This window comes from Malaya genurostris, chromosome 1 (genome assembly GCF_030247185.1).
Source record: "Malaya genurostris strain Urasoe2022 chromosome 1, Malgen_1.1, whole genome shotgun sequence".
NCBI lineage: Eukaryota > Metazoa > Arthropoda > Insecta > Diptera > Culicidae > Malaya > Malaya genurostris.
In genome coordinates this window covers 16,129,691-16,156,609 of record NC_080570.1, presented here as the reverse complement: position 1 = coordinate 16,156,609, position 26,919 = coordinate 16,129,691, and the positions used below count along the sequence as shown (strand labels likewise).

Sequence of the window (26,919 nt, the reverse complement as noted above, 5' to 3'; positions counted from 1 at the left end):
AAAACTAAAAATGTTTTAGATCCCCATTAATATACATTTATACATCGTGGTTTGAGCCAGAAAAATAAGTCCTTTTTCGATCGACATATTGACGTTGAAATAAAGTGCAGAGGTGATTCTCGTTTAGAGATAATACTTTCAGTAAGAGCTGTCAAATCTGGAAAATTTAAAATTAGTTAATGTTTTTAACGATTTAAAAACAGCAAATTAATTTTCGAAATTATAGTAGAAATGGAAGAAAATGTTTTCACTCTTAGGTGGTAATGTCGATCTTAATTGATTTTGTGAAAACTACAGTTTATTAGAAATTGAGCATTATACTTGATTCAATACCATTTTTCCAATGCACGAAAATAACAAGTAAAGTATCTAAAAAAATGGTACTCGATCGCTGAACATTGTAGTATTCTAGATGTCAATATTAAATTGTTTTCTTGTTAAATAAAACTAATCTAACCAACATTTCCGAAAATTTTCCATGTTTAATCGTATTTCATACTAGAAAAAGTAGTAGTATTCACTTTTAAATCGATTTCCCGCCACTCTGAGTTTACTTCCATTGCTGATATCTATTTGTATAAATGAATAAACAAAAACATCATTTCAAATCACTACTGCCGACATGATTCGCACGTGACTAGCATTAGCTTTGACTTACGGTACGTTAGTAATATCTGTTGGTTTATTTTTAAAAGGTATGCAATTTTTACACGTTTTCTCTATATTTACTGAATAAATCAACATGAAAAGACTCGTCCCTTTTCAATTTATTTACTTTAGGCTCCCTGTGTAAATAATGAACTAACGCTCTCGCGCATTTTTCGTGAAATTGGTTGGTTTCCGTGACTAAGACAAATCTGCGGATAACTTTATCATCTCATTTACAATTTCCGGTAGTAAAAAGTTCGCAAACCATCTTAAATAAAGAAAAATAAATAGCCCTTCCTTTCTACCAATTGAAGCGTCGCTCTGATTGTTGGCATGGAAAACGGAGGGAAAAACTTACGTACACAAATGGAATAACAGTTTCGCTCTTCAAGGCGCATTGTATAGAGATTTTTGCAGAATCCATATTTTTCGGCTAAATTCTAGGATTTTGAAGCTTTTATTTCTAGAAAAGAGAAACTCGATATGTTTACTTTTTTGAACACGCAGACAATTTTATTTAAAATTTTAATATATTACGCTTTGAATTCATCGATATTTTTTTTTAATCAACGCTTATTTTCATTTCACTTTGATTCAAATACATTTGATATTTACTTCAAAGCAAATAATTATTATTTTTGCGCGCACAGAAATAAATAAAATGAGCTTTGAATTCAAATACATTTCATTTCCACCTGGATCTAATTTCATTTCACTTCGAATCAAATACAATTGTTATTTGATTCAAAGCAAATAATTTTTGTGTCTACAATCAGTCTTTCGTGCGATTGTGTGTAGAATCAATTATGGATTTTTTTAATTCAATAAATTGTTATTTAAAAAAAATTTGACTAATAATTTTGTAAATTAAATTTTTATTTAGTATTGAATGCATTTTGTGCGCTCAGCTAAGTACGATTGCGGTATTGGCTCCTCTGCTTCCTTTCGTTCAATAATTTCCAAAAGCTCTGCTGAGACATCATTCTCTGGAATGAAAACAAAGGTAAGTTCCCTGTACAGACATAATTCATAACCTACCTATTCGGACGATTTTAATACTGCAGATAATTTAAATTCATAAAATCCTACGAAGCTTATTACTTCCTCGAACGACGTTTAAATGATGTAACAATAAATGAAATCTCAGCAAAAGTTGTGTTAAATATCACAAATGCAACTATGTAGTACAAAATGTTTAATTCATTTAAAATATTTTAGAATCAATAATCTCTGGCATTTTATTCAATAACGAAAAAAATTAATCAACATCCCTGAATTTGAAGCTAAGACTTAGTATATATAATTCAGTTTACTTCTAGAGTCATTTTTTTGTAATCTATGCTACGACATATTTAATTGAAATATATTTAATGTACTGTAAAAAGCATTTGAATCAAATAAATTTTAGATTTGATTCAATAAAATTTTGAAATTTAAATCCATATCTTAATATATTTGAATCTAATATACATTACCACACTAAATTTATATCAAAGAGAGTTTTATTTCATTCAAATTTTATTTGTTTCAAACAAATGTTTGAAGTTGACCTAAATACTCAATATATTAGAATCTAAAATGTTCTATTCCTCTGCGTGTAAGATTCTCTCTTCGAAAAACAGCTGAAGTGGGCTTTATCTACCCGATCCTTTAATTTTTTTGTTACCCAATATTAGGGTAACTCAAAACCACCTAATGGTGAGCTACACAAACTTACTTACTACCAAGTTAACGTGCAACACGCACGCGAAAACCGCGGATCCGATCCGATGTACGATCACTGTGTGAGTCCATTTTCCGTGGACCTTCACTGCGCATACCTGTAAACATTTTTCAAATCTCTTTGCAAGTGTTAGTGCAATCGTCGGCGTATAAACAGCCCTTGACAAGTACTTGCAAAAATTGCCGATGACAGAAGAAGCAGCAAGAAAGAAAATTTTCTGACGGCCGAAAAAAAGTGGAAAAATGGATCTTTCGGCCTCCTCCAGGGAGGATCCGTTCTCTGCGGACGGTATTTTCTCCCAGCAGGATCTCCCACTCGTGTAAGTAATCCGTTTTGAACTGTTTTTGGGGCGTTTTGTGATGTGCTTTTATGGCTTTTTTTTTCGTTTCGTCATGCCAGGCCAAATGAGAGTCTCGAGTCGTACTGTCGCTTGTGCCTGACGACGCCTGATGTGGAACCCTTGTTTCCGATGGGAAGTGATCCAAACATCTACGCACTGGAACTGATCGGGAAATATATTGGCATTGATCTCACCAGCCAGGAAGACATCCGCTGTGCCATCTGTCGGCCATGTCAGCTTATTTTGGATCAATTTGATTTGTTCCGACAGAACTGCTTGAAGGTGGATATTGCCATAAGAAGACGACGGCTGGGCCTGGATAAGGTGATGAATAGTGAGCCACTTGACGATGCAGAAGGGGACGATGGAGAAGAACCGGCGTACATTCGGTTGGCGGATCGACACTACCAATGCCGTTTATGTTCGAAAGTGTTCCCTTCCTTAGCAGTGTTCATGAATCATTGCAAGGAGTATCACCCGGAGGAGTCGAAAGTTTTTAAATGCAAATATTGTACCAAATCTTTTATGACGAAAACTGCACGTCTGCAGCATATTCGGTCTCATCAACCAAACAATGCCCAGGAAATGGATATGAACAGTGATCGGATTCAGGTCTGCGAAAAATGCATGGCCACCTTCGATTCCTACAAACTGTTGAAAATTCATCTAAAAGAACATTCGAATGATCCGAAACAGGATCCTCTTACTTGTATTACTTGTCAGAAACAGTTCAGCCGGATTACGATTCTGCGTAATCACATCCTTCGGGTGCATTTGGGAAAACTTCCCCACGTCTGCAAGCACTGTGGTATCAGTTTTGGCTATAGTCGACAGCTTCTGGTTCATCTTCAAACCGAACATGGTGTTATAATATCCGGTCCAGAATTGGTAAATCAATCTGGTCAATCTTTGAATGAAGACGATGAGCAAGAAGAGGAAATCCCTAAACCAACAGTTGAAAAACCACGAGAAATGCCCCCTCGGCCTCCAACTCCTCATCATACCGCAACTCATAGAAAGAAATCTGATTACATGTGCAGCGAATGTACAGTTTCTTGTTCCACCACGGAGGAGCTAAGAACACACCGTAAGCTCCATCAGGATCCGACCTGGTGGAAGTGCATTCACTGCCGCAACTTCGTCAAGCACCAGAAGATGCATCTAATGAAAAAACACCCTTCGATCAATGCGGACGATGTCGATGCGGCTTTCCAGCTACGCTACCGGTGCTGGCTTTGCCGAGTTTATTTCAAATCATTGCAACAAATGGAACAGCATGTCAGCAGCCGGCATGAGGTCGAGCTACCGAACAATCAACCGGAACTGCCGAAACAGCCTCCGGTACCGGAGAAACAAGCACTGGTTCCGGTAATGGCAGCTCCCGGTCCACCACCGATGATGACTGCCCAGCCTCCAATGCCGATAGGAGCGGAACACTTGCCGCTACTGTTGTCGCAGCTTGAGAATGGTGCCTGGGATTATTTGCGTGATATGGCCAGGTGAGTGATCATCATTTGTTTTTATTTTCCATAAAAATGCTACACATTTTTATCATTTTGTGCTGAATAAACATTTTAACTAATTGTTTATGTTAAGAACAACCGAACAACTAACACTCATTTTGGCTTATATGAATAGCTGAATTGCATGGCCCTAGATATTTGTATTCTTCGATTGGTCGGATGAGTGGGTAGTTTGGTATCGCCGCCGTATAAACTGTTGTCATTTAACCGTGATAAATAACATATTTGATTTACCATACTGCTGTTAACGAACACTGTTTTGTTTGGATGCGCTCGGTCTTGACCAGCAGCCGTGAGTACACGCTGATTTTTATGTTCCGTGATTAAATTTCACATCAAATCATTTCGCTACTACTGAATACTAGAATAGATACTTTGGGTTGACAACGTTGTGTTCTGTTTCGAAACTGTCTTTCAAACTGCTTAAAAAACTCAAGACTGATAATCGTGCTATGAGTTGCTAACATTTGGTTTAAAAAGGTCTTGCCTAGTTTGATCTCTTCTCATAATTTCTGACTCTTATTACCTGTAGGAATTCTACCCACTCAACAATCGATCGCATGTTACTGTTCCATTCGTCCGGAACAAGGCAATCCGAATCAAATTTCTCTCTTGTGTAAAAACAACTGTTTATGGTAAAACCCGTTAAAAGATTTCGTTGGCTTTTTCGCTATCGGCAGGTTAAGATTGGAAAACCAGATGTTTCTGGTGTCCTATTCACACTGTTATGGAAGCTAAATAAAGCTGGATTCCCGAGAGATAAAGACTCGTTCATAAAAACCGCTGTTTTTCCTCCCAAAACATTTCATATGAAGAATATCTTCGTCTAGCTGTTTGGAGTTGGTATCTACCGCCGGGAAATGAGATTAGAATAATCTGATTCTCTAGATAGATAGCATGGAAGTGACTCACAAACCGGTTTTGTTTTAAAAGAATCATAGCTTTTCGAAACAAATTCCAAATTTATTAAAAGGTAGAAGCACTCGATTCAACGCAATGCGACGAAGCCACAATTGAAGAATCACGCTACAGCCACAGCCCATAATTTTTAGTTATGTTTACGATAAAACTACTAACTTCCGCAGACTGTAGAACTTTTATTCGGATGATTTTCATATCAATATGCCTGTGAAACGTAATTTTCCAACAACATTTATCAGTATCCCAAAGTAATTTTTGATTAATCCAATATCGAAAGCGTCGTGTGCTAAACTTAGTCCATATTTGCGTTTGTGACCCTATCGATTCTCTTCCATAATGTTGAAAGAGGTTATATTGCTCTTCCAGTACAAACGGTTAATTTTTTTCTAATAAAACTCTATTTGTGATAGTTTGTGCTTTGAAACGACTAATCTTTGTACAGGTGTTTGTAATATTCTTAAATCATCATGCGTATCTCGATGTTACTTACTTTACTTTACTCTGATCTCCGGAACATGACCGATCGATCTGTAGATTTCCAAAGTTGCATTCCCATTTAGTCCTTTCCAACGAGTGCGAGATCGACCCCACAGTCGATTTTCTCTTCAAGGATTTCTGCTAAGTATCACTCCGGTCATTCTCTCGTTCGGCATTCTTGCTACGTGTTCAGCCCACTGTAGTCTACTGTGTTTTATAAACTTTCCAATGTCAACATGTTTGCATACTTGATACAGCTCGTGATTTGTGCGTCTTTTATTTAACACCGAGTATCATGATTTTTCTCCTAAACCCTAAACGAGCTCATGATTTTTCTCCTAAACCCTAAGCTAAAAATCGTCCCTCATGAACGTATAGGGCAACAGCTAGTATGAACGATGTGTATAAAGCTTACATTAAAAAAATTGACAAAACTAGTTGATTTTTCATGGGTTTATCTTCACCCGCACTGACGACACTACCAAGGCAGCATCAATCATAGTAACCCATGAGTCAGCAGACAAAATTTGACAGCTCGAACGGCACCCCACCGCGTCGGAAACAGACATCGTGCGGCACTTTGTGAACGCCGGATACGTCCGTTTCGGCTTCTAGAACATGTTGGCACTATTAGGAAACAATCAGAGCATCAAAAGAAGGCCCGGTTCCGGACGGCCGACGACCCGGAGCGACAAGAAGCTCCAATGGAAGCTGAAGAGGAAGACCTAGGAAAAACTGGCTACATCGCTGCGTGCGCTTGGCCGGGAGGTCGGTGCAACCGGTCAAACAGTGAAAAAGTACATACATGCAGCGGCAGCGGCTGAACAAGATGGTCAACTCGATTTTGCCGGCGAATCTATCTCACCCTGGATGGCAACGACTGGCAGAGCAGTTCGTATTTTACTTCCCCACGCAGGCAGTGAGCTCCGATATGAACTTCATTTCACACACTATCAGCGAGAAGAAGATATCGAAACCTTCTTTTGCTCCGGACTGGCCGTACAAAATGCCTTCCGGAAGTTGCGTCGTACGTCAAGAAATACTATAAGAGCGAAGACGTGGTATTCTGTGCGGATCTGATTGCTTTTCTAGAATGTGTCGTATATTTATTCATTGTCCCCAATTATTTTTAAATTCTTTCGTCAGTTCTAAAGTGCTAGGCTCAGTAATAGGATTAGTTTTAAATGGCAGTATTAAGTCTATGATAATTTGTTTGTATGTATTGGTTGGACTATCGTAATCCGTTGACATGAAAGATGAAGAGATTTATTGCCTAATGAAGAGCAAGACTATGAAATTTTCGCTTCATTGGGCTTTTTTTAATGCAAATAAAATAAACAATACATGTAACGTTATATGTACTTAACATTATACCTAACTATACAAATTATCATAACTTTAAATGTGAAGTTTGAGTTTTTACTTAATCAAGTTCCTCGGATTTCTGATGTCTATAGCTTGTTCATCTTAATACTCTAGTAGCTTACTAACGTCTTCTAGGAGAACAGTTTTCAATTTGTGTATATTCCACAAACTTTTTGAAAATCTGTTCGATAACATCACTCCCACTCATAAACATCTCTGATTTTCTGTTACATAAGACCACTTGGTAGACAGAAGAAGAACTGTTTCGCCAATTAATTAATAGGTATTGAAACCCTTAAACACCTTTTCGAAGAAGCCATGCTAATAAGTCAACATGACCTGAGTTGCAGGAGTCTCCAACCCTGAACTGCACGCTAGCGTCATCAATGAGAAAACTTTTAACTACTGTTCGCGTAACTAGAGCATAATTTTGATATTGAAATATTTACCATAAAATTATACGAAATATAATTCTCACTTGTTGATAAACTTTAAGACTCTCGAAAAGTTGTTTGAAGATTCCAGATGCTAGAATATTCGCGATATTTCAAATTGCTCTTTTCAAAGCGCCTCTGGTGGAGTAGTTCTCAACTAATTGTGGGCTTCGCTAGTTCAAAAAAATCTTCTGAGATAGGCCCTGAGTAAATGTGGAATATTTTTCAATATATCATTGCGAAATACAATCCAGAATCAAACCAATCTAATTGTTGTAAGAATGATGTGATTAGTAAATCATTGAATTCTTGTGAGATTTCTGAGTAAGGAAATGAAAGTGAGAAGATGAACGCTTAAGTGGTATTACGGTCAAAAATTTGTCAAATAAGAATTGTTTCAACAGACTTCGCAGCCAATTCAGAGTGTACAGAACCATTGCATGGCTGGTGCTACGATTCTACTGACACTACGAATCCTTCCAGGTCGGGGCTCGAACATACGGTTTGTAAGACCAGTGCCATATGCATTGAACCGTCAACCCGGGTATCGAAAATAAGCTATCGACGTTTTTTTCTTTCAAATTATGATAAAAAACGATATTTTATTTAAACTAAAATTTGATCCTTTATTGTACGAGATTAAACTTGAGCTTAATGAAAACCGGATGAAATTTGAGTTATTCCTTCACGAATTTTCGAACTTTTGATCGAACGCTCTTCATCAAGTTCCGAACAAGTGTTGCATCGCATTTTTTGGACGCTATAGTCCAAATTTTTTTGAACTCCTGCATGTTCCCAGCTGCCTTACTAGTCTTCTTGAAGACCCTCTTCACGATTGCCCAGTAACGTTCGATGGGTCGAAGCTGAGGGCAATTTGGTGGATTGATATTTTTCTCAATGAAATTTATACCCTTTTCCGCAAGCCAATTGAAAGTGGTTTTGGCATAGTGAGTCGATGCTAAATCCGGCCAAAAGAGTGGAGGAGTACTATGCTTTTTATATAAAAGCAGAAATCTCTTCTGGAGACACTCAGATCGATAGATTTTTGCTGGAAGAACAGGATTTTCTGCCTCTTTCTGGTAGCTCATCCAAAGAATAGTGTTTCCCAAACTTACTAATGATGGTTCTAACACTGGTATGATGCATTCCAAACCGCTTCGTCAATTTTCGCATAGTAATGCCCTTCTCACTTAGCCATGTGTCCAGAACCTTAATTTTCACTTCCTTTTCAATACGCGACATTTTAAAAACGAAGAATTTCAACCGCACAAACAAGTAAACAAACGAAAGCTGACAGCCAAACGCACAGCATACTGTGATCTGAGCATAAAAAACCATCACAAATACAAGCGTACAACTCAAATGTATGTTGATAGCTTATTTTCGATACACTTCTTAGTTTAAATGTTTCACTAGAAAATACAGAACGGAAATTCAGGTACAGGTTCACATTCACGATTCAAATGTATGTCTCGGATCCCTGTTGAATTTTCTGAATTCGAGTCCAAAATATTGTTCAAATCTAGAATTAAGGTCCAGAATTCTGCTTCCCGGATCAGAATTTAGGTTCAGATCAAAATTTTTCCAAGAATTCAGATCCAGAATCTATGCCTGGAATTTAGGTCCAAAACTGAAGTCCTAAGTACTAAATTCAGACCCAGAATTCGGATCCCGATTTCCGCTCAAGAATTCAGGTTCATGTTCTGAAACTAGGTCCAGAATTCAGGTGAGGAGTCAAGGTTCAGGATCTAGTTTCAGGTTCCAAAACTCTGTTAGGAGTTCCGGTCTTAAATCCAAATCCGGGATCAGGATTCTGGCCCATAACCAAAGTCCAAGTCCAAATTGAGAATTATTTTCCAGAATCCGGGTTTTGGTAAAACCTCTACCATGAATTTTGGTCCAGAATCTGAATCCAAATTCAGAACTCATATCCATAGGTCAAGAGTTGAGATCCACCATCTCGTTCCAGAATCCAGGTTCAGAGTAAGAATTCTGGTTCAGAATCGATGTCCCGAATTTAGGTTCAGAAATCAGATTCTCAAATTCAAATTCAGAGGTTAGGAAAAGTTACTCTATTCATGTCCAGGTTCTGAATCCAAGCATAGAATACAGATCCAAGGTCAGAATCTTTATCCAGAGTTCTGTTCATGATTCCAGGTTCAGAATCCAAAATCAGCATCAAGTTTCAGATTCTGGTGCATGTCAAATTATAATTATTATTATTATTATTACTTTGAATAAATGGTACTTTCGAGAAACGAGAGAATCGTCGCCTGAACAGGTTGCAAATTTTAGGTTAAGTTTCACTTCAGCTTCGAAACATTACCTTGCTCACTATGTACATCTAACTGTAGGGCTTTCTTCAAACCTCTTCAAACTATCCTGTTTTCTTTTATAGTACGGTTTCTTCTAAAAAAAAAACAACCTATTATTTTTATTGTTAATTACTCTTGATTACAACCAAAATTAGTTTGCAAACATAACCAGTTTACTACGCTGTTTTGATGTTGTTTATTGAGTGTTGCCTAGCAACGCAATTGGAAGAACACGTGTGCCTTTTGTAGAAGTTAATTTGATTCTTTTAATTTTTTTTCCGTCACCCACCGACAGGCACTGACTTTGCTTTCAATTCGAAAATACTACTAACAGTTGAATAATCAGACAGCTCTTTCCGTAGATTAAAACCGTTCCAACCCGATGACGGTGACGTGTGAAAGGGTGAACATGTAAATATCGCACCGATTCCAAAAATGTTTCGATCAAACTGCGTCGCTTTATCAGACTGCCCGCCAATCCATCCGAGCGCTGGATACAGATACGAGGACGCTTTGTGAGCCCCACCCCCGAACCGACAGCGTCGCATAGTAAATGAGAATTTTGCCTTTGACTCTTCCACCAGATCATCCGAGGGAACGCTGACAAAGAGTGCATGTTGGCGGTCGCACAGTGGACACCAGGAGAGACAGGATTTCCGGCCACTGATGAAATTTTGTCCGGAGACATTCCATTATCTAATGCTTAAGGGTGGTTACACCAGGACAAGCTTCAAGTGTTCGGAATGCAATCAGATGTATGCATCGGCCGCCAGTCTGGAGCAGCACTTTGCTCGCTTCCACGATACCACATCCGATGATTTCGCCTTGGACCGTCACCACTGTCTGCGATGTAGTTCGTCGTTTGTCGAGGAGAGCTACTACAATTTACATCGTTGGGTGTATCATACGGGAGTCATAAACCACCGCCAAGGCACAGTTCCCCAGGGTCAGCAGCAAATGCAGTGGCACAAGATCGGTTTACAGATCCTATTTGTGTGTCTGATTTGTTCGCAGGTAACACGAAATCGTAGCCGACACATGCGAATCCGTCACGATACGCTATATAATCCTCGGAAGCATCGATTTTCGATTCGCTACAAATGCAAACGCTGCCTGGTGATGTTCAAAGGTAGTACTACCTTGCTTACTCATCTACAATTTTGTGGGGATATCGACATCAAATTGAGGTTAAGCTATCGTAAATTGATTGAGGAGAGGAATCAGTTGGAAAGTTATACTGGAACTGAATGTATAACAAATGGCGATGATACCATCGAACAGCTACAAATAGCTGTAGTTGATGACAAAGGTTTAACCGAAGAAATAGATATAGAGCACGAGCAGAACATGGTCGTACAGGATACAGAATCGATAGAAAATGTTTCTTCTTCTGAAGACGAAGCAGAAGAGGTGATAGAAATAATAAATGATTCCGAAGAAACTCTGAGTGTCCTGGAAGACGAACGGTTAGAGCAGAACACTGCGGCTCTTTTCAATGATGGGTTGTTCGAAATCGTAGAAGACACTGAAGAGCCTGATAATGACGCTGAAGAACCTGAAAGTGAAGCTGAAGATGATTGTATTGTACAAGAAATTGAAAACTCTGTAAAAGAAACCCAATCCGAAATAGAAAATAATCTGCTTAAGGAAACCGTCTATACGGTTGAGGATAGTATGGATGAAAGCAGCGGTGACGAAACGCGGCTGGGAACTGATGATTCCGAAGCAGCTAGTGAACCGTTAGAAACTGATTCCGATATCATGATGGCTAGCGATTCGGAAAGTGACACCTACGTCCAAACGAAGAGTTCACAGTATAAGTGCAAAATTTGCGCAGAAGAATTTCGCCACGTGGTGTTGGTTCAGCGTCATATTAAAAATCGACATCCTAGCCAATGGAAAAATTTCAAGTGTTATTACTACAAGAAGACGTTTCCATCGACCGCAAACCGTGATCGACACGTCCACTTCCACAGTCTTGACCATCATTTCAAATGTATGGACTGTGATCAGATGTTTGGTTCGCAAAAACTACTCGATCAACATACGGCTCGATTTCATCGGCCGTACTCAAAAACATTCACCACTATGCGGCTGAAATGTATGTACTGTGCTCGGGAGTTTGTTGAACGTAAATACTACAATCTACACTTGAAAATCTATCACAAACACCGCAAGGAACGCATCCGGGCTCTAACCGATGAGATACATCTTTGTGAAAGGTGTGTTGAAATATTCGAAACAAGAGAATTGTTGCTAGAGCACAAAAAACAAGTCCACCATTCCAGATTTAAACAGAAGCGTTTTGAATGTCCCCGTTGCGGTAAAGATTTGAAACTCAGTAGCTTACTGAAAATTCATCTCCTCACGGTCCATTTGGGTTATCTGCCCTATAAATGTCAGCTATGCAGTAAGAGATTTTCGACACGCTACGCATTGCTCAAGCACCATAGCGCCACTCATGCCAAAATGTTCAATTGCGTTGACTGCGGAGGTCAGTTCAAATCGAAACGTAAGCTGTACAAACATCAGGAACAATGTCTACAGGATGACGTAAAATTGTGTGACAACAGCAAAGCTGTTACTGCTCACAAAGATGAAATTGGTGGCTTCCAGGTCCAGTGTGGTCACTGTGGCGTGAATACTTAAGCGCACCTTCATGTGAGTAAACCAACTTTGCAATGCTCGATTGCGGCCCCCCGAAACTTGGTCATACCTGAAAATAAACTACACTGGCTACACTGGAATGTAAACACGAAAGGAAGTAAGAGAGACTAGATGAAAGCTATACTATAATTACTGTTTTTGAGAAGAATAGTCCAGCCACAGTTTCGAGTAATTGGCAGTGAATAACAGTTTATATAAAGCTAGTTGAATTTCCGTTTAATCAGGTACGATCAATAGATTATATATGTTTTGAATTGATTGAAATTTGAATGATTGTAAATAAATGTAGAATTAACTCTTTAGATTCGTAAGATCAGTTGCACGAGCCTAACCTTAACAGAGCAGGCGTGACATGTAACAAACCGCAAACTACTAATTGATCAGTTCGGAGATACTAAACGTAAGAAAAATTACATATTTATATATACACATGAACTCACAGCATAAATCATGATTACTCCACAGGAAAATTATAATCTTTCGTTGAATATAATCACAGGTGTTTTATTTCTTCGGGATTATCGTTTCGGAAAAGTCTCTATGGTCGTTAGCCCTCGCTAACAATTTATAATTTTCGTTTACATAAGTAAACCAAGCGAACGGTCATGTCAAGTCGAAAACTACGCTCAAAACGATCAAATAAAAAGGTCGCCGGGAAAGGTGCGAACGGTGATGTGCAAACGATAGTGACGGAAGATGCAAACGAAACCATGTTCGGACAAGCCTGCCGGGCGTGCCGTGAACTAGATACGGATGAGATGGTGATGTGTGATAGTTGCTCTAAATGGTACCATTTTCATTGTGTAGGTGTTACGCAGGAAATCGAGAATTTTCCCTGGAGATGTTCCAAATGCACTGACGCAAACGGAGTTCAGGAAACAAGTTCGACTGTTAACGTTTCTCATCACAGTGATAAAAATGCACGGGAGCGAACCACTCAAAAACCATCTTCAAAAATATCGCCAAAGCAGAAGCATCAGCTGGATAGTTCGGATAAAAATCAACCAGTAGATGTTTCATTGCCAAGCCATTCATTCAAAACAGCCGGACTGGAACAGCAGAAAGCCGATTTAACTTCAGTTGACGCCGTTCGGATGTGGACAGAACTGCGAAAGTCGATAGTTAGTGGAGCTCCATCTGTCGCGTCTAGCCGTTCGTCGCAAGCACTTGCAAGACTGCAAATACAGAGATTAGAAGACATGAGAGAAGTGGAACGACGTGAAGCTGAGCGCCAACGGGTGATCGCAGCAGAGGAAGCGAGAAGAGAGAAGGATTTTCTGGAACGGAAGTATCAATTACTCGAGCAGGCTATGAGCGAAGGCAGTTCAATCAAAGCAGCATCGGAACCTGGGGAGGATAATTGGCTGCCGGAAGAATATCAACAGGAAACTCCAGGTAACGTTAGCAATTATTCTGTATCACACGAACCGGGTCCCCCAGATCCATTTCCTGCACCATCGTCTTCAATGTCGTGTCTGAACCGCAACATCACGCTGAATGTGACTCCCAGCAAAAACCACCCACGAGACACAACCCGTAGGCAACTGAATCTGAGTGTATGCCACCTTCGAAAGATTTCGATTGCGCAAAAACATAATCCGCCAGCAAATCCAACTAATTTAACGTCGCCTTTAATAATGAATTCAGCACCACGGGAATTTCATCCAAATAACTCGCGACTATCGCAAGATGGTCAGGATTCACGATGCATCTCAAATCGAGAGTACCGAGGTGGATTGGATTATTCGTCGGACAGGCAACGGAATGTACCCCATCCATCATCAATGCGTAACTGTCACTCCGATGGCTATGAGCAAGATGAATCTCTATCTATTTCTCGCAAACAGTTAGCCGCTCGTCAAGCCATTGCTAAAGATTTGCCTACGTTCTCAGGAAATCCTGAAGAATGGCCATTGTTCGTTTCCACCTTTAATAGTACAACAGCAATGTGCGGGTTCACGAACGAGGAGAATATTGTCCGGCTTCAACGCTGTCTCAAAGGCCGCGCTTATGAAGCGGTAAGGTGCAGATTGATGCATCCTTCCAATGTAAACGGTGTAATGTCTACGCTAAAGATGCTCTTTGGGCAACCGGAGGTAATTGTGAATTCGATGATATCCAAGATCAACTCTATGCCAGCTCTAAAGGAGGACAAGCTCGAAACTCTCGTGGATTTCGCCGTCAACGTTGAAAACTTCTGTGCTACAGTCGATGCTTGCGGACTCGAAGAATATTTTTATAATGTAACCTTTCTTCATCAATTAGTAAACAAGCTGCCAGCGTCAATAAAATTAAACTGGGCCCAATACAGACGGTCGCTTCCCATAATCAATCTCCCATCCTTCAGTAACTGGTTATACTCACTTGCCGAAGCAGCCAGTGCAGTTACATTCTCAAGTATCATTCCTGAAATCAAGAATACTCGCAATGACTCACGAGCAATCAGAAAAAGTAACTCATACCTCAATGCGCATTCTGAACAGCTGTCTCCAGATCATCAGCCAGCAGTGTTATCCAACGCGAAACCACCGACCAATTGTTGTCTGGTATGCAAAGGAAACTGTAAGTCGATCGCCAAATGCAGACGATTTCTTGAATTCTCTCGTGATTCCCGTTGGTCAACCGTTCGAGACCTGGGGCTTTGCCGTAGATGCCTACGTCAGCATAAAGGAGGTTGTCAGACCAGGATGTGTGGCAAGAACGGTTGCGAACTAAAACACCACGAGCTGCTACACAATGATCTGAAACACACGACATCGCCTCAGGCAGTCTCTTCGAATTCTTGTGATCAAATTTCTCCAACTAAGCGTGACGATCTTCCCAAATCAAACTCTATTACATCGGAACATGGATGTCACACTCATCAGGTTTCATCTAACAACGCTTTATTTCGCTATTTACCGGTAGTGCTTCATGGAAAGCAACGTTCAGTTCAAACATTTGCGTTTCTTGATGACGGATCGGAGCTTACACTACTTGATAGCGATTTGGCAGATGACTTACAACTTGAAGGAAATATAGAGCCCTTGTGTTTACGTTGGACAGGAGGAGCTACACGCCGTGAGGATCGTTCAAGGAGTGTCCGACTGGAAGTAGCCTCCAAACATGAGCCGTTTAGGAGGTATAGTTTACACGGTGTACGCACAGTTAAAGAACTGCTTCTTCCCCCGCAAACTATGAATATAGAAGAGCTAACTACGCGGTACCCACATCTCAGTGGCCTGCCAATTGCTTCGTACCGAGACATTCGCCCAAGGATTTTGATTGGAATCAGGCATCAACATTTGAGTTTAGTACGAAAGAGTCGTGAAGGAGCTCCACATCAGCCAGTAGCCGTTAAAACCCGGTTAGGGTGGACTGTGTGCGGAGGGGGCAATTCAGACGAAGTTTCAAGCCTCGTACATTCCGTATTCCACGTGTGTTCTTGTAAATCATCAACGGATGAAGACCTCCACAAAGCGATGAAAGAATATTTCACAATCGATGGTCTTGGTGTTACTCAGCCGAAAAGAATTCTTCTCTCTGCAGAGGACGAGCGAGCACGATCATTGCTTCAAACTTGTACCGTATTCAAAGGAGATCGTTATGAAACTGGCCTGTTGTGGCGCTATGAAAACGTTCGTTTGCCAGACAGCTATCCTATGGCTCTACGGCGGCTGCAATGCCTGAAAAAACGGATGGATAAGGATCCAGAACTGGCTGAAACTCTGAATCAAAAAATCACCGACCTTGTTACAAAGGGATACGCGAGAAAACTTACGGAGCAAGAACTAAATCAAGCTTTCCCGCGAGTCTGGTATTTGCCAATATTCCCGGTGACTAATATCCACAAACCTGGGAAAATCCGTATGGTATGGGACGCGGCTGCAGCAGCCTACGGAGTAACACTGAACTCGGTTCTATTGAAAGGGCCTGATTTGCTCTGTGATCTGTTCAACATACTGATCCGATTTCGGGAAGGCAAGATCGCGCTGACCGGAGACGTACGTGAAATGTTTTTGCAAGTTCTTATACGAGCTGAAGATCAGCAATGTCAGCGTTTCCTCTGGTACGACGATAACGGTGAAGTAGTTGTTTACATCCTAAAGGTCATGACGTTCGGAGCGTGTTGCTCCCCTAGTACGGCGCATTTTATAAAAAATTTAAACGCCGATCGATTCATAGCGAAGTTTCCAGATGCTGTTGAAGTGATCCAGAAACGTCACTACGTCGACGATATGCTGGTTAGTGTTGCGACGCATCAGCAAGCAATTGAACTCGCTAAACAGGTGAAGCAAATACATGCCGATGGCGGATTCGAGATCCGTAACTGGATAAGCAACTCCGAACAGGTTACTAAGGCGTTACAAGAGAAACGGACGGAGGAGAAGAGCCTTGACCTCTCTCCTGAATTTTCTACAGAAAAGGTTCTCGGCATGTGGTGGTGTACTTCTTCGGATACATTCACGTATAAGATTGGTTGGAATCGTTATGGTCGTGCTCTGTTAGAAGGTGAAATTCATCCAACAAAAAGGGATATGCTGCGTGTTCTGATGTCTATTTTCGATCCTCTTGGTTTGATCGCACATTTTCTCATGTACTTAAAAGTCATCCTCCAAGATGTTTGGCGTGCCGGAATTGATTGGGACGACCGAATCGACGACACACTGTTCGAAAAGTGGCAGAGATGGCTTCAAGGCTCCAAGAGTCGAAGAAATTAGTATTCCTCGGTGCTACTTCAGTCACACAGATGCTGTTGGCGAAAATATTCAGCTCCACACGTTCGTAGATGCTGGCGACAATGGCATTGCAGCAGCGTGTTATTTGCGCGTCGTTCAGGACGGCATTGTTGAGTGCAGACTAGTTGCCGCGAAAACTAGAGTCGCTCCATTAAAGTATATGTCAACGCCTAAACTTGAGCTCCAAGCAGCGTTAGTGGGCGCGCGACTATCTCGATCAGTTTCCGAAGCTCTTGTTATCAAATTCTCTCGAAAAATGTTTTGGTCAGACTCACAGGACGTAATATGTTGGATCAAGTCGGATCACCGCCGTTATTCACAGTTTGTGGCATTCCGAGTTAGTGAAATACTGGAGACGACAGAGATGAGCGAATGGAGATACGTTCCTACCGATTTAAACGTGGCAGACGATGGGACTAAATGGAAAGGGGTTCCTGATTTAACTTCAAAGGCAAGATGGTTTAACGGTCCTAAATTTCTTTATCAATCAGACGAATGTTGGCCAGTTTCGTGTAACAACTCGTTGGCTACAGAGCTAGAACTACGTCCGAGCGTATTAGTTCACTCTGTCGCAGCAGTGCCCGCGGTATGCGTTACCGACTTTTCTTCTTGGAATCGGTTAGTTAATGTCGTTGCTCTGGTACGCAGATTTGTGAAAAATTGCAAACTAAAACTCAAGAAAAGTTCAATCGTGATTGGGCCACTTTCAAGCCAAGAAATATCTTCCTCAGCTCATTATTTAATCCGTCAAGCGCAGCAGGAGACCTATCAAGACGAAATTACCGTCTTAAAACAATCACAGCAAGATCTAGAGCGTTCTACAGCGCGGATTCCCACTACAAGTTCAATTTATAAGAAATCACCGTGGATAGACCAGAATTCGATTTTGAGAATGCGAGGCCGCATCGCCGCCTGTGACTACGCTACAGAGGATGCAAAGAATCCGATAATTCTGCCCCGTGACCACCATACCACCAAGTTGATCGTTGCACATTATCACCAAAAATATCACCACCAGAATCACGAGACCGTGATTAACGAAATTCGCCAGAAATACAGCATTCCCAAACTCCGTGCGACATACTCCAAAGTAAAAAGAGACTGTCAGCGATGTATGAACTACAGAGTACTCCCGCAAGTTCCAATCATGGCCGACTTACCATCAGCACGCCTGGATGCCTTCACGCGCCCTTTCACGCATGTTGGCGTCGATTTCTTCGGACCGTACGAGATCGTCATAGGACGTCGAGCAGAAAAGCGTTGGGGGATGCTGGCAACGTGTCTCACAGTTCGGGCGATTCACATCGAGGTTGTGAACTCACTTAGTTCTGACTCGTGCATAATGGCACTTAGAAATTTTGTGGCAAGGAGAGGTAAACCGAGAACCTTTTACAGTGATCGTGGCACTAATTTTGTCGGTGCAAACCGTGTTATCAAAGAAGCAGAAGGTTCTATCAACCATGAAGAATTGATGAGAGAATTCACCGACGCGGAAACTAGCTGGACGTTTCTACCTCCTTCTTCTCCTCATATGAGTGGGAGTTGGGAACGCCTGATTGGGTGCGTTAAAAAGAACTTGATGGTAGTTCTGCATGCTCGGAAGCTCAGTGACGAAGTTCTGCGAAACGTGTTAACAGAAGTTGAAAATGTCGTAAACTCTCGACCGTTGACACATGTTCCCGTTGACGATGATTCAGCGCCTGCTTTGACCCCGAATCATTTCCTGCTGGGATCATCCAACGGAGTTAAACCGTTAAGCACTATCGTCGATACTGATGCCGTGCTTCGTCCAAGCTGGCGATTATCTCAGGTTCAAGCAAATCGTTTTTGGACACGTTGGGTAACTGATTATCTGCCAGAAATAACCCGTCGTACGAAATGGTTCAACTATACGAAACCGATCCAGCCGGATGATGTTGTAGTGATTGTCGACCCGCAATCGCCTAGGAGCTGCTGGCCAAAGGGGAGAATTATTTGCACTCAACCGGGCCGAGACGGTCTACCAAGATCAGCGACTGTAAGGACTTCGGCCGGCATTTATGAACGACCAGTTGCCAAGTTGGCCATACTAGACGTGCGGCGCGACGTTGTGTAAGCGAACTGGTGTCCAGCGTACCTGGGGGGAGTGTGGCGTGAATACTTAAGCGCACCTTCATGTGAGTAAACCAACTTTGCAATGCTCGATTGCGGCCCCCCGAAACTTGGTCATACCTGAAAATAAACTACACTGGCTACACTGGAATGTAAACACGAAAGGAAGTAAGAGAGACTAGATGAAAGCTATACTATAATTACTGTTTTTGAGAAGAATAGTCCAGCCACAGTTTCGAGTAATTGGCAGTGAATAACAGTTTATATAAAGCTAGTTGAATTTCCGTTTAATCAGGTACGATCAATAGATTATATATGTTTTGAATTGATTGAAATTTGAATGATTGTAAATAAATGTAGAATTAACTCTTTAGATTCGTAAGATCAGTTGCACGAGCCTAACCTTAACAGAGCAGGCGTGACATGTAACAAACCGCAAACTACTAATTGATCAGTTCGGAGATACTAAACGTAAGAAAAATTACATATTTATATATACACATGAACTCACAGCATAAATCATGATTCCTCCACAGGAAAATTATAATCTTTCGTTGAATATAATCACAGGTGTTTTATTTCTTCGGGATTATCGTTTCGGAAAAGTCTCTATGGTCGTTAGCCCTCGCTAACAGTTGAACGATGGCGAACTGTTGCGTAAACACTGCGAAGATGAACATCCGTTGGAAACGGTCGCATCGCAGTGTCCGAATTGTGGCAAAGTTCACCGAAATGCGTACTGCTACAAGCTACACTACGATCAACATGCGGCTCGCTCTGAAAAGGGAGACATGAAAACAAGGAACAAGTGACAGAATGATTCAAAAGAAGCGACTGCGGGGACCAGCTTCGATACCGGATCTGTGTTTATACTTTCCGATGTATCGACGGAGCCAGAATCGGAGAACGAGCAATAAAAGTCAGTTATGATTTCTATTAATCCAAATAATAAAATTTATGTAGGAATATGGTTTAATAAGGCTATCAATAAATGGTAATCCTCATAATGGTATAAATATGTCTTTTTCGTATAATCCCGTCCAAAGCTATCGTTTCAATGTCAGTTCAATATGACAAACAAATGTAGTAGATTCTTTTGGGAAACTGAATCATCCGTTTTGACACTTCTCACAACAGAATTTTTGTGTACAGGATGCACTATTGCTTGTGAAAATCGTTTTCGGTTTTATCAGCTATAGTAGGCCATGGAGCTCAAAAGTGCCATTTCCTACTCCCGTAGTATTTCACACTTGAACTCAAATACGCTGCGGAATTTCGGTTAGTTACAGAGTTGGAAGGAAGTTCTCTTTGCAGCCGAAACACGTGTTCGTGAATATTTAACTTGATTCCAAAGCCGATTAGAGTAATTTTTTTCATAAAAAAATTTTTTATTCAGGCCTTTTTGCTTACAAGCTTCACGTGGCCGATTGAGTTGATTTTTTAATAGAAATGTTATTTTTTTGGTTTTCGTTTTTTTCTCGTTGTTGTTCGTAGTCTTAAGCTAGTTGCTGTAGATGCGTCTTGTACATTGATTGCTGGTTTGATGCAGGAAGCGTTTTTCAAACAGAAGTACTGTGTTCACTAGCTCCCGTTGCTGAACAGTTGTCCTTGTCTTTGGTTGAAGGTGTCCTTTTCGCTCTTCCAATGCAAGCTTGACCGTAGTGTGCAGAGTTTGTTCACAAAACTAACATGTAACCAGCTGATTTTCGTAGGTAATCAGCGTTTTACACGGATGTGTCCCACCTTGACCTTGATGTAAGATGGAATTGCCTAACGTAGTTGCATACGTACCACTCGCACGCCATTTGTTCTTTAACTAAGATTTCAATTTCGTTTGCTGCTGGTCTAACTTTGCAGCGCTTGAAATCAATACAAATTGAATTTGGTCTTGTAGGCCAAGTTTCGGGCTTTGTTAATTCGTATTTGCCCATCTCGTACACTCTATTGTTCACTACACTGTATTGTCTTCTTTGTTTCTATCGTCTCGACTGTAAGCAATTTTGGACTGTGTCAGATGAGAACTGAAAATTGTGAGAGAATTGGTTTGAAAGTCATGTTTTAGCCAAATTGGATTGTTTTGTTAATTCGCAATACTAACGCGTAAAGAATAAAAACTTCTCTATTTTTTATAAATGAAATTACGTGATACAAAATAAACGAGTGAATAGGATTTAGACAAAATGGTTGATTCATTGCATTGACATATTCTAAACAGTTATTATAAAATAATTTTAAATCACCAAATAAAGGTCAACAGATTTCACGCACGTCTTGATTCTGTATTATTTCCGCTTTATTATTTTAAATATTAACATTATTATTTTGTTATATTGGTTGATCTGGGCAGCCGGCTACCGAGAAAAATATAAATTCATTGTTGGAAATACTAATATCAAGTGTTTTTTTTTTTACTATGCATTCAATATACCGATTTATGTTATCTCTATTAGTAACTTTGTAATATCAACGGATTTGCGTAATAGTTGATTTTTATCATTCAATTTATAATCCTGAAAGACAATCAATAACATGGAAGAAGAAAACATTCCAAGTAAAACTTTTCTCCGAAGCTAGACGGAAATTGATAGGTTGAATGAAGAGATAATTTAGTAAAATAGAGTAATCAGAAGATTTCTTAGCGATTATTGAACATCACAAACTACGGATCTGCTATAGGCTGCTAATGAATTTGCTTTTTGGATTCGACTTCCTGGTCTGAAATTACAGAGTAATCTATGCTGAACATTTTCTACCCTCGCCTAGGTAATGATGCGAAAAAGAAATGAAATCTTCAGGACAAATAGATATACTTTTCATGCGTTTTTTTTTTTCATGCGATTTTTTCATATGATTTTCCAAAGTTACGCGATTAATTTTTTGTATACGCGGGAATCGTTCAAATATTATGTTATTTCCTCTGGGACTTGTACTGATTAGAGTTTAAAATTAAAATCAAAATCGATTTTTTTACGCCATATGTTTAGAAATGCATGAAACGTTGAGATCTAAATGAAAGGTTATTTATGTTATTCTGCCTGTTACGAACGGGTCACGAAAGCAAACTGATATCTAAAGCACCATATCGTGAACGTAACGTATCGCTATAAGGCATATGAATATCATCGAAACTATGCATACGTGCCTTGATCAACGATATTAATTCATTTCCCTAATCTAAACCGTTCCCATCAATTCACAGATTCTTGACGCCGGAAAGTCTTTCTGCATTCTCGGTGAAAGTCAAAGATGAACTCCCGGAACCGATGGACACCACGACGACGAACGACGTGGTTGATTTGTCCGCCACCAGTGAGTACCGGTCGGCGAACAACAGCTCAACCTCGATGTCCGTATTTGACGTTCAGATCAAGGACGATCCGGACCAAATGGAAGACATGGACAATGACTCAGAGGATGAAACCTACATTCGACTGGAGAACCGGTTCTACCAATGCCGTGTCTGCTCCGAAACATTCCGCCATTTGCTGCAAATCCGCAAGCACACCAAGGCCCAACATCCAACGGAGTGGAAGAGCTTCAAATGTGAACACTGCAAGCGACGATTCCCTTCGGCGGCGATCCGCGATCGCCATGCCCATTTCCATACACTCAACCATCCGTTCAAGTGTACCGATTGTGATCAGATGTACGATTCAAAGCGACGAATTGAGCAACATTTCGCTATGTTCCACGACATACATTCCAGCAGCTTCTCCGTTGATCGCATTCAATGCGAACCTTGCAATTTGTGGTTTGTTGAGAAAAAGTATTATGATTTGCACTCGAGAATTTTCCACCAGCGGAAACCGCAACGTTTGAAGAACTTGACCGACACCATACAGGTTTGCGAGAGATGTTTGGCCACCTTCAGCTCCCGTGAACTGTTGGTGGATCACATCAAAAAGGTTCACGTGTCCGATCCTCCTCTGAAAAATCCCGAATGTCCACGATGCTCGAAGGATTTGAAAACGATGACCCTGCTGCGAATCCATCTGCTTGTCGTTCACTTGGGCATGCTACCGTTCGTTTGTCAACATTGCAGCGCTGCATTCGCCACTCGCCATTGGCTGCTGAAACACATCGAAAAAGAACACACCGAACTTCCGGTTTTCAATTGTCCCTCGTGTGATGAAACATTCACCGACGAGCAGAAGCGTAACAAACATGAAACCGAAGCACATCAACCACCACCACCTTCGCCACCTCCTCCACCACCGCCACCGCTTCCACCTGCACCGGTAGTTGGTAAGGCATTGAATATCTTTGCCGGTTCCGAAATGATCCCCTGTACGAAATGCGACAAAAAGCTAGAAACGAAAGATCTCCTGGGAAAACATATGATAAAGGCCCACCCGGCATTCATGCTGTTGTACAAATGTCCACTGTGCGTGAAACCGATTCGCTACCGTAAACAGCATATGCGTGTCCATCACGATGTCGAGTATGAACCGAAGGAGCATCATTATCAGACCCGGTACAAATGTCACTGCTGTTCGAAGCTGTTCAAGCAGAAACGCAATCTCACCTCTCATCTTATGGCGCATCCTTTCCATTGCGATAATTGTATGATGCGTTTCAAGACCAAGAAACAACTGTCGGCCCACTCGGCCGTACATCGAACCAGTCGTTCGTTGAAATGCGCTGATTGTGGTCTGGAATTTGGTTATCCGGCTAGGCTACAGGAGCACCGTACTCGCTTCCACAGCAGTACCTCAACGGAGGTACTTAAATTGCACAACTGCCCGTATTGTCCGAAGATTTTCATGAGTTTGTCCAACCGCGAACGCCATATTAGCGTTACTCATCCACAGAACGATTTCCAGGTACGGTGTGGTCATTGCGATCTGGAAAAGACGGACAGTATGTCCCTGCGGAAGCACTACAAAATGGATCATCCAAATGATCGGGTTACGTTCAAATGTTCCGAGTGTGATAAAGTCTACTTGAACTTGTCCAGCTACAAGGATCACCTGAAAAAGCATACCGCCACTGGGAAGGTCCGAGGGGACAGTACCAGCTCAGCAACGGCGAATGGCGAAGAAAACACATCCCTCACGGAGGGCTCTACGTCTGCGGGAGCGGAAAATTCGTCCAAGATACTGTCGGAAACCGAGATAAAGGTTGAAGAAACCAAACTGATGCCATCTGATGGTGCAACAACGGCGACGGAAATTGTGCAAGAACCGGAAATAAAAGAGGAAGAAATTGAAAAAATACCATCCGACGGTGTAACCGTCGGTGACAACGACGAGGTGAACGTGGTGGAAGCTAAGGAAAACGAACAAACGAATGAACCAGAACAGCAAATTACGGTCAACAACAACACGAACGATCAAATCAATGAAAGTAAAGTGCAACAACCTACAGAAGAAGAGAAGCAAGACATTGATCTTGTTACTATTAAACAGGAACAGATAGATATTGGAATTTCAAACACATTAGTACAGCAGCAAGAAGAGGAAGACAAAAAAGAAGAGGAAGAAGAAAAGGAAGCAGCAATTGATGGAGAAACCGTAGCAGGAACATCAACATTGCCGGACACAGAAACAGATAAATCGGAAGAGAATGTGGCAGATAAAATCATCGAACTGGACTCTGGAACAACATCTCCATTTACGGTTGACGAAAAGGAGATCAACGAACAAGGTGATGTTGAGATTGTACCAGAGACCAAACCAGTTCATGTTGAGATTGTACCAGAAACTTCTCAGGTTATTCCGGAAAAAATTACTGCAATCACGATTAAAAGAGAAGTGGTCGTATCTATTGAACCACTGAATTATGCTCATGACACACTGATTATACCGGTACCAAAACCAAAGGCAATCGCTGCAGCCGCCCTGATTTCCAAACGAGAAAATTCACCTTCAACTAATTCTGAGCGAATTGATTCTGGGTCAATTGACACAACATCCGAAAAGAACAAGTCAGGAGCAGCTTTCGAAAGAGGTGTTAATGATGATGTCAAAGCGACCTCACCCGTGGAGTCCAATTGTACTGAGACCGAGGTAAAACAGCAGCCCAAAGAGAAAAACTCTGGCCCTAGCACAGCGGAGGAATGTGGTGATGAATCGGAGATGAAAAGAAAGAAAGATGGTTCATCCGAGAAAGGCGAATCCGAACCGGCAGCAGTTGGAGGAGGGGCCGTCAGATCGTCGATGCGCTTGGCTAGAGCCAAAGCCAACTCCGAACCGGTGGCTGAAAGTAGCAGCGAGAAACAGCCAACGGCCAAACGAGTGAAGACAGAACAACCGTCGGACGATGCTTAGACGCAGATTCGTAAGTATTTAAGCAGAGATGAAGAAAAATCATATGTTAGTAGTTTATGTCGAATTTCGTCTTAAAGTTTAATGAGTGTATTCGTAAAGTATCAATATATCATAGTGTGGTAACCATGTGAGTATGTCATTGTTGGTTTCGGATCTTCGGTCCGATTCGACTGCGTGTAGTCAATGATGACAGTTCAATATTCTGTCTTTTTAGTTACAAACCGGATAAGATTCTATTTCGTAATAAAATAGGCAAAAAAGAAATTTAGAACTAAAAGCAAACTTATGTTTTTCCTGCGAAAGACGTATAAAAACGAAAATTTAAATTTTGGTATCCTAGCAGAATAAAATTATTGTTTATTCCAATAATCACTTCGAAACACTAAACAAAGATTTGTCGAATAAATCGATACTTAATTTTAAGTTATAATTTCGCAACGAAAGTTTTTTTTCTGGTCGATCAAAAGGGACTCTAAAAAAAGGCCGAAATACGAAAGGCGGAATAACGAAAGGCCGGAATGCATAAGGCCGACGGTTATCTACCACATAAACACATAAAGCCGAAATTTCGGAAAGCCGAAGCATAACAGGCCGAAATATATATATATATATATATATATATATATATATATATATATATATATATATATATATATATATATATATATATATATATATATATATATATATATATATATATATATATATATATATATATATATATATATATATATATATATATATATATATATACATATATATATATATATATATATATATATATATATATATATATATATATATATATATATATATATATATATATATATATATATATATATATATCCCTCACGTATATACAGTTACATTTTTAGCGGAATCCACTTGTTGTCTATAATTAAACTACATATTAGTTATAAAAAATTGATTTCTTTTAGTTGAGTAGAAATGATATTTATTTAAATCTGGCATCCCTGCAGTGAAGTTTGTTATTGTTTATGTGATGAGAGACCACATTTTTTCATTATTCCTCTACCAACAACTGCCTTTCTTGATCAACTTTGTTCGTTCTATTTCGCTGATCTTATTTTTCACCAGTTTTTAGAGTTGTGTGTTATTATTGTGGTACAAAGTATTTGGTAAGAATTCTAACTTTTAGTATATTTGGAGAATGTAGCATGGTAGATTCAATGAGACCAAGACTTAGCTTATCGTCACTGCAATCAAATGCAAAAAAGTTTTTATTTTGCTTCTTGGGAGATTCGGATTAAATTTAGGAAATCTGTATCATATCTGTATTCTGTATGCGTATGTAAAAATCTGTATAATACGGATAAATCTGTATAAATGGCATCTCTGCCTAAGACAACTGGGGGGCTACGTTTGTTCCAAAAGCGACCAGTTTCTGATTGGATTATTCTGGTGTCG

At 40.4% G+C, this 26,919-nt stretch overlaps 2 protein-coding genes across 2 annotated transcripts; both read left to right on the top strand.

Annotated features, from left to right (window-relative positions):
• Positions 1–2,517: 2,517 nt before the first annotated feature.
• On the top strand, positions 2,518–25,619 carry LOC131433309 (zinc finger protein Xfin-like). Its single transcript, XM_058600096.1, has 3 exons — positions 2,518–2,690; positions 2,771–4,210; positions 22,422–25,619. The coding sequence occupies exons 1-3, from the start codon at positions 2,614–2,616 to the stop codon at positions 25,489–25,491; spliced, it is 4,587 nt and encodes a 1,528-aa protein (XP_058456079.1). The 5' UTR covers positions 2,518–2,613; the 3' UTR covers positions 25,492–25,619.
• On the top strand, positions 16,601–19,786 carry LOC131433325 (uncharacterized). The gene is made up of 2 exons (XM_058600097.1): positions 16,601–19,517; positions 19,597–19,786. Exon 1 carries the CDS (start codon positions 17,013–17,015, stop codon positions 19,224–19,226), a length of 2,214 nt encoding a protein of 737 aa, XP_058456080.1. The 5' UTR covers positions 16,601–17,012; the 3' UTR covers positions 19,227–19,517; positions 19,597–19,786.
• Positions 25,620–26,919: the final 1,300 nt, after the last annotated feature.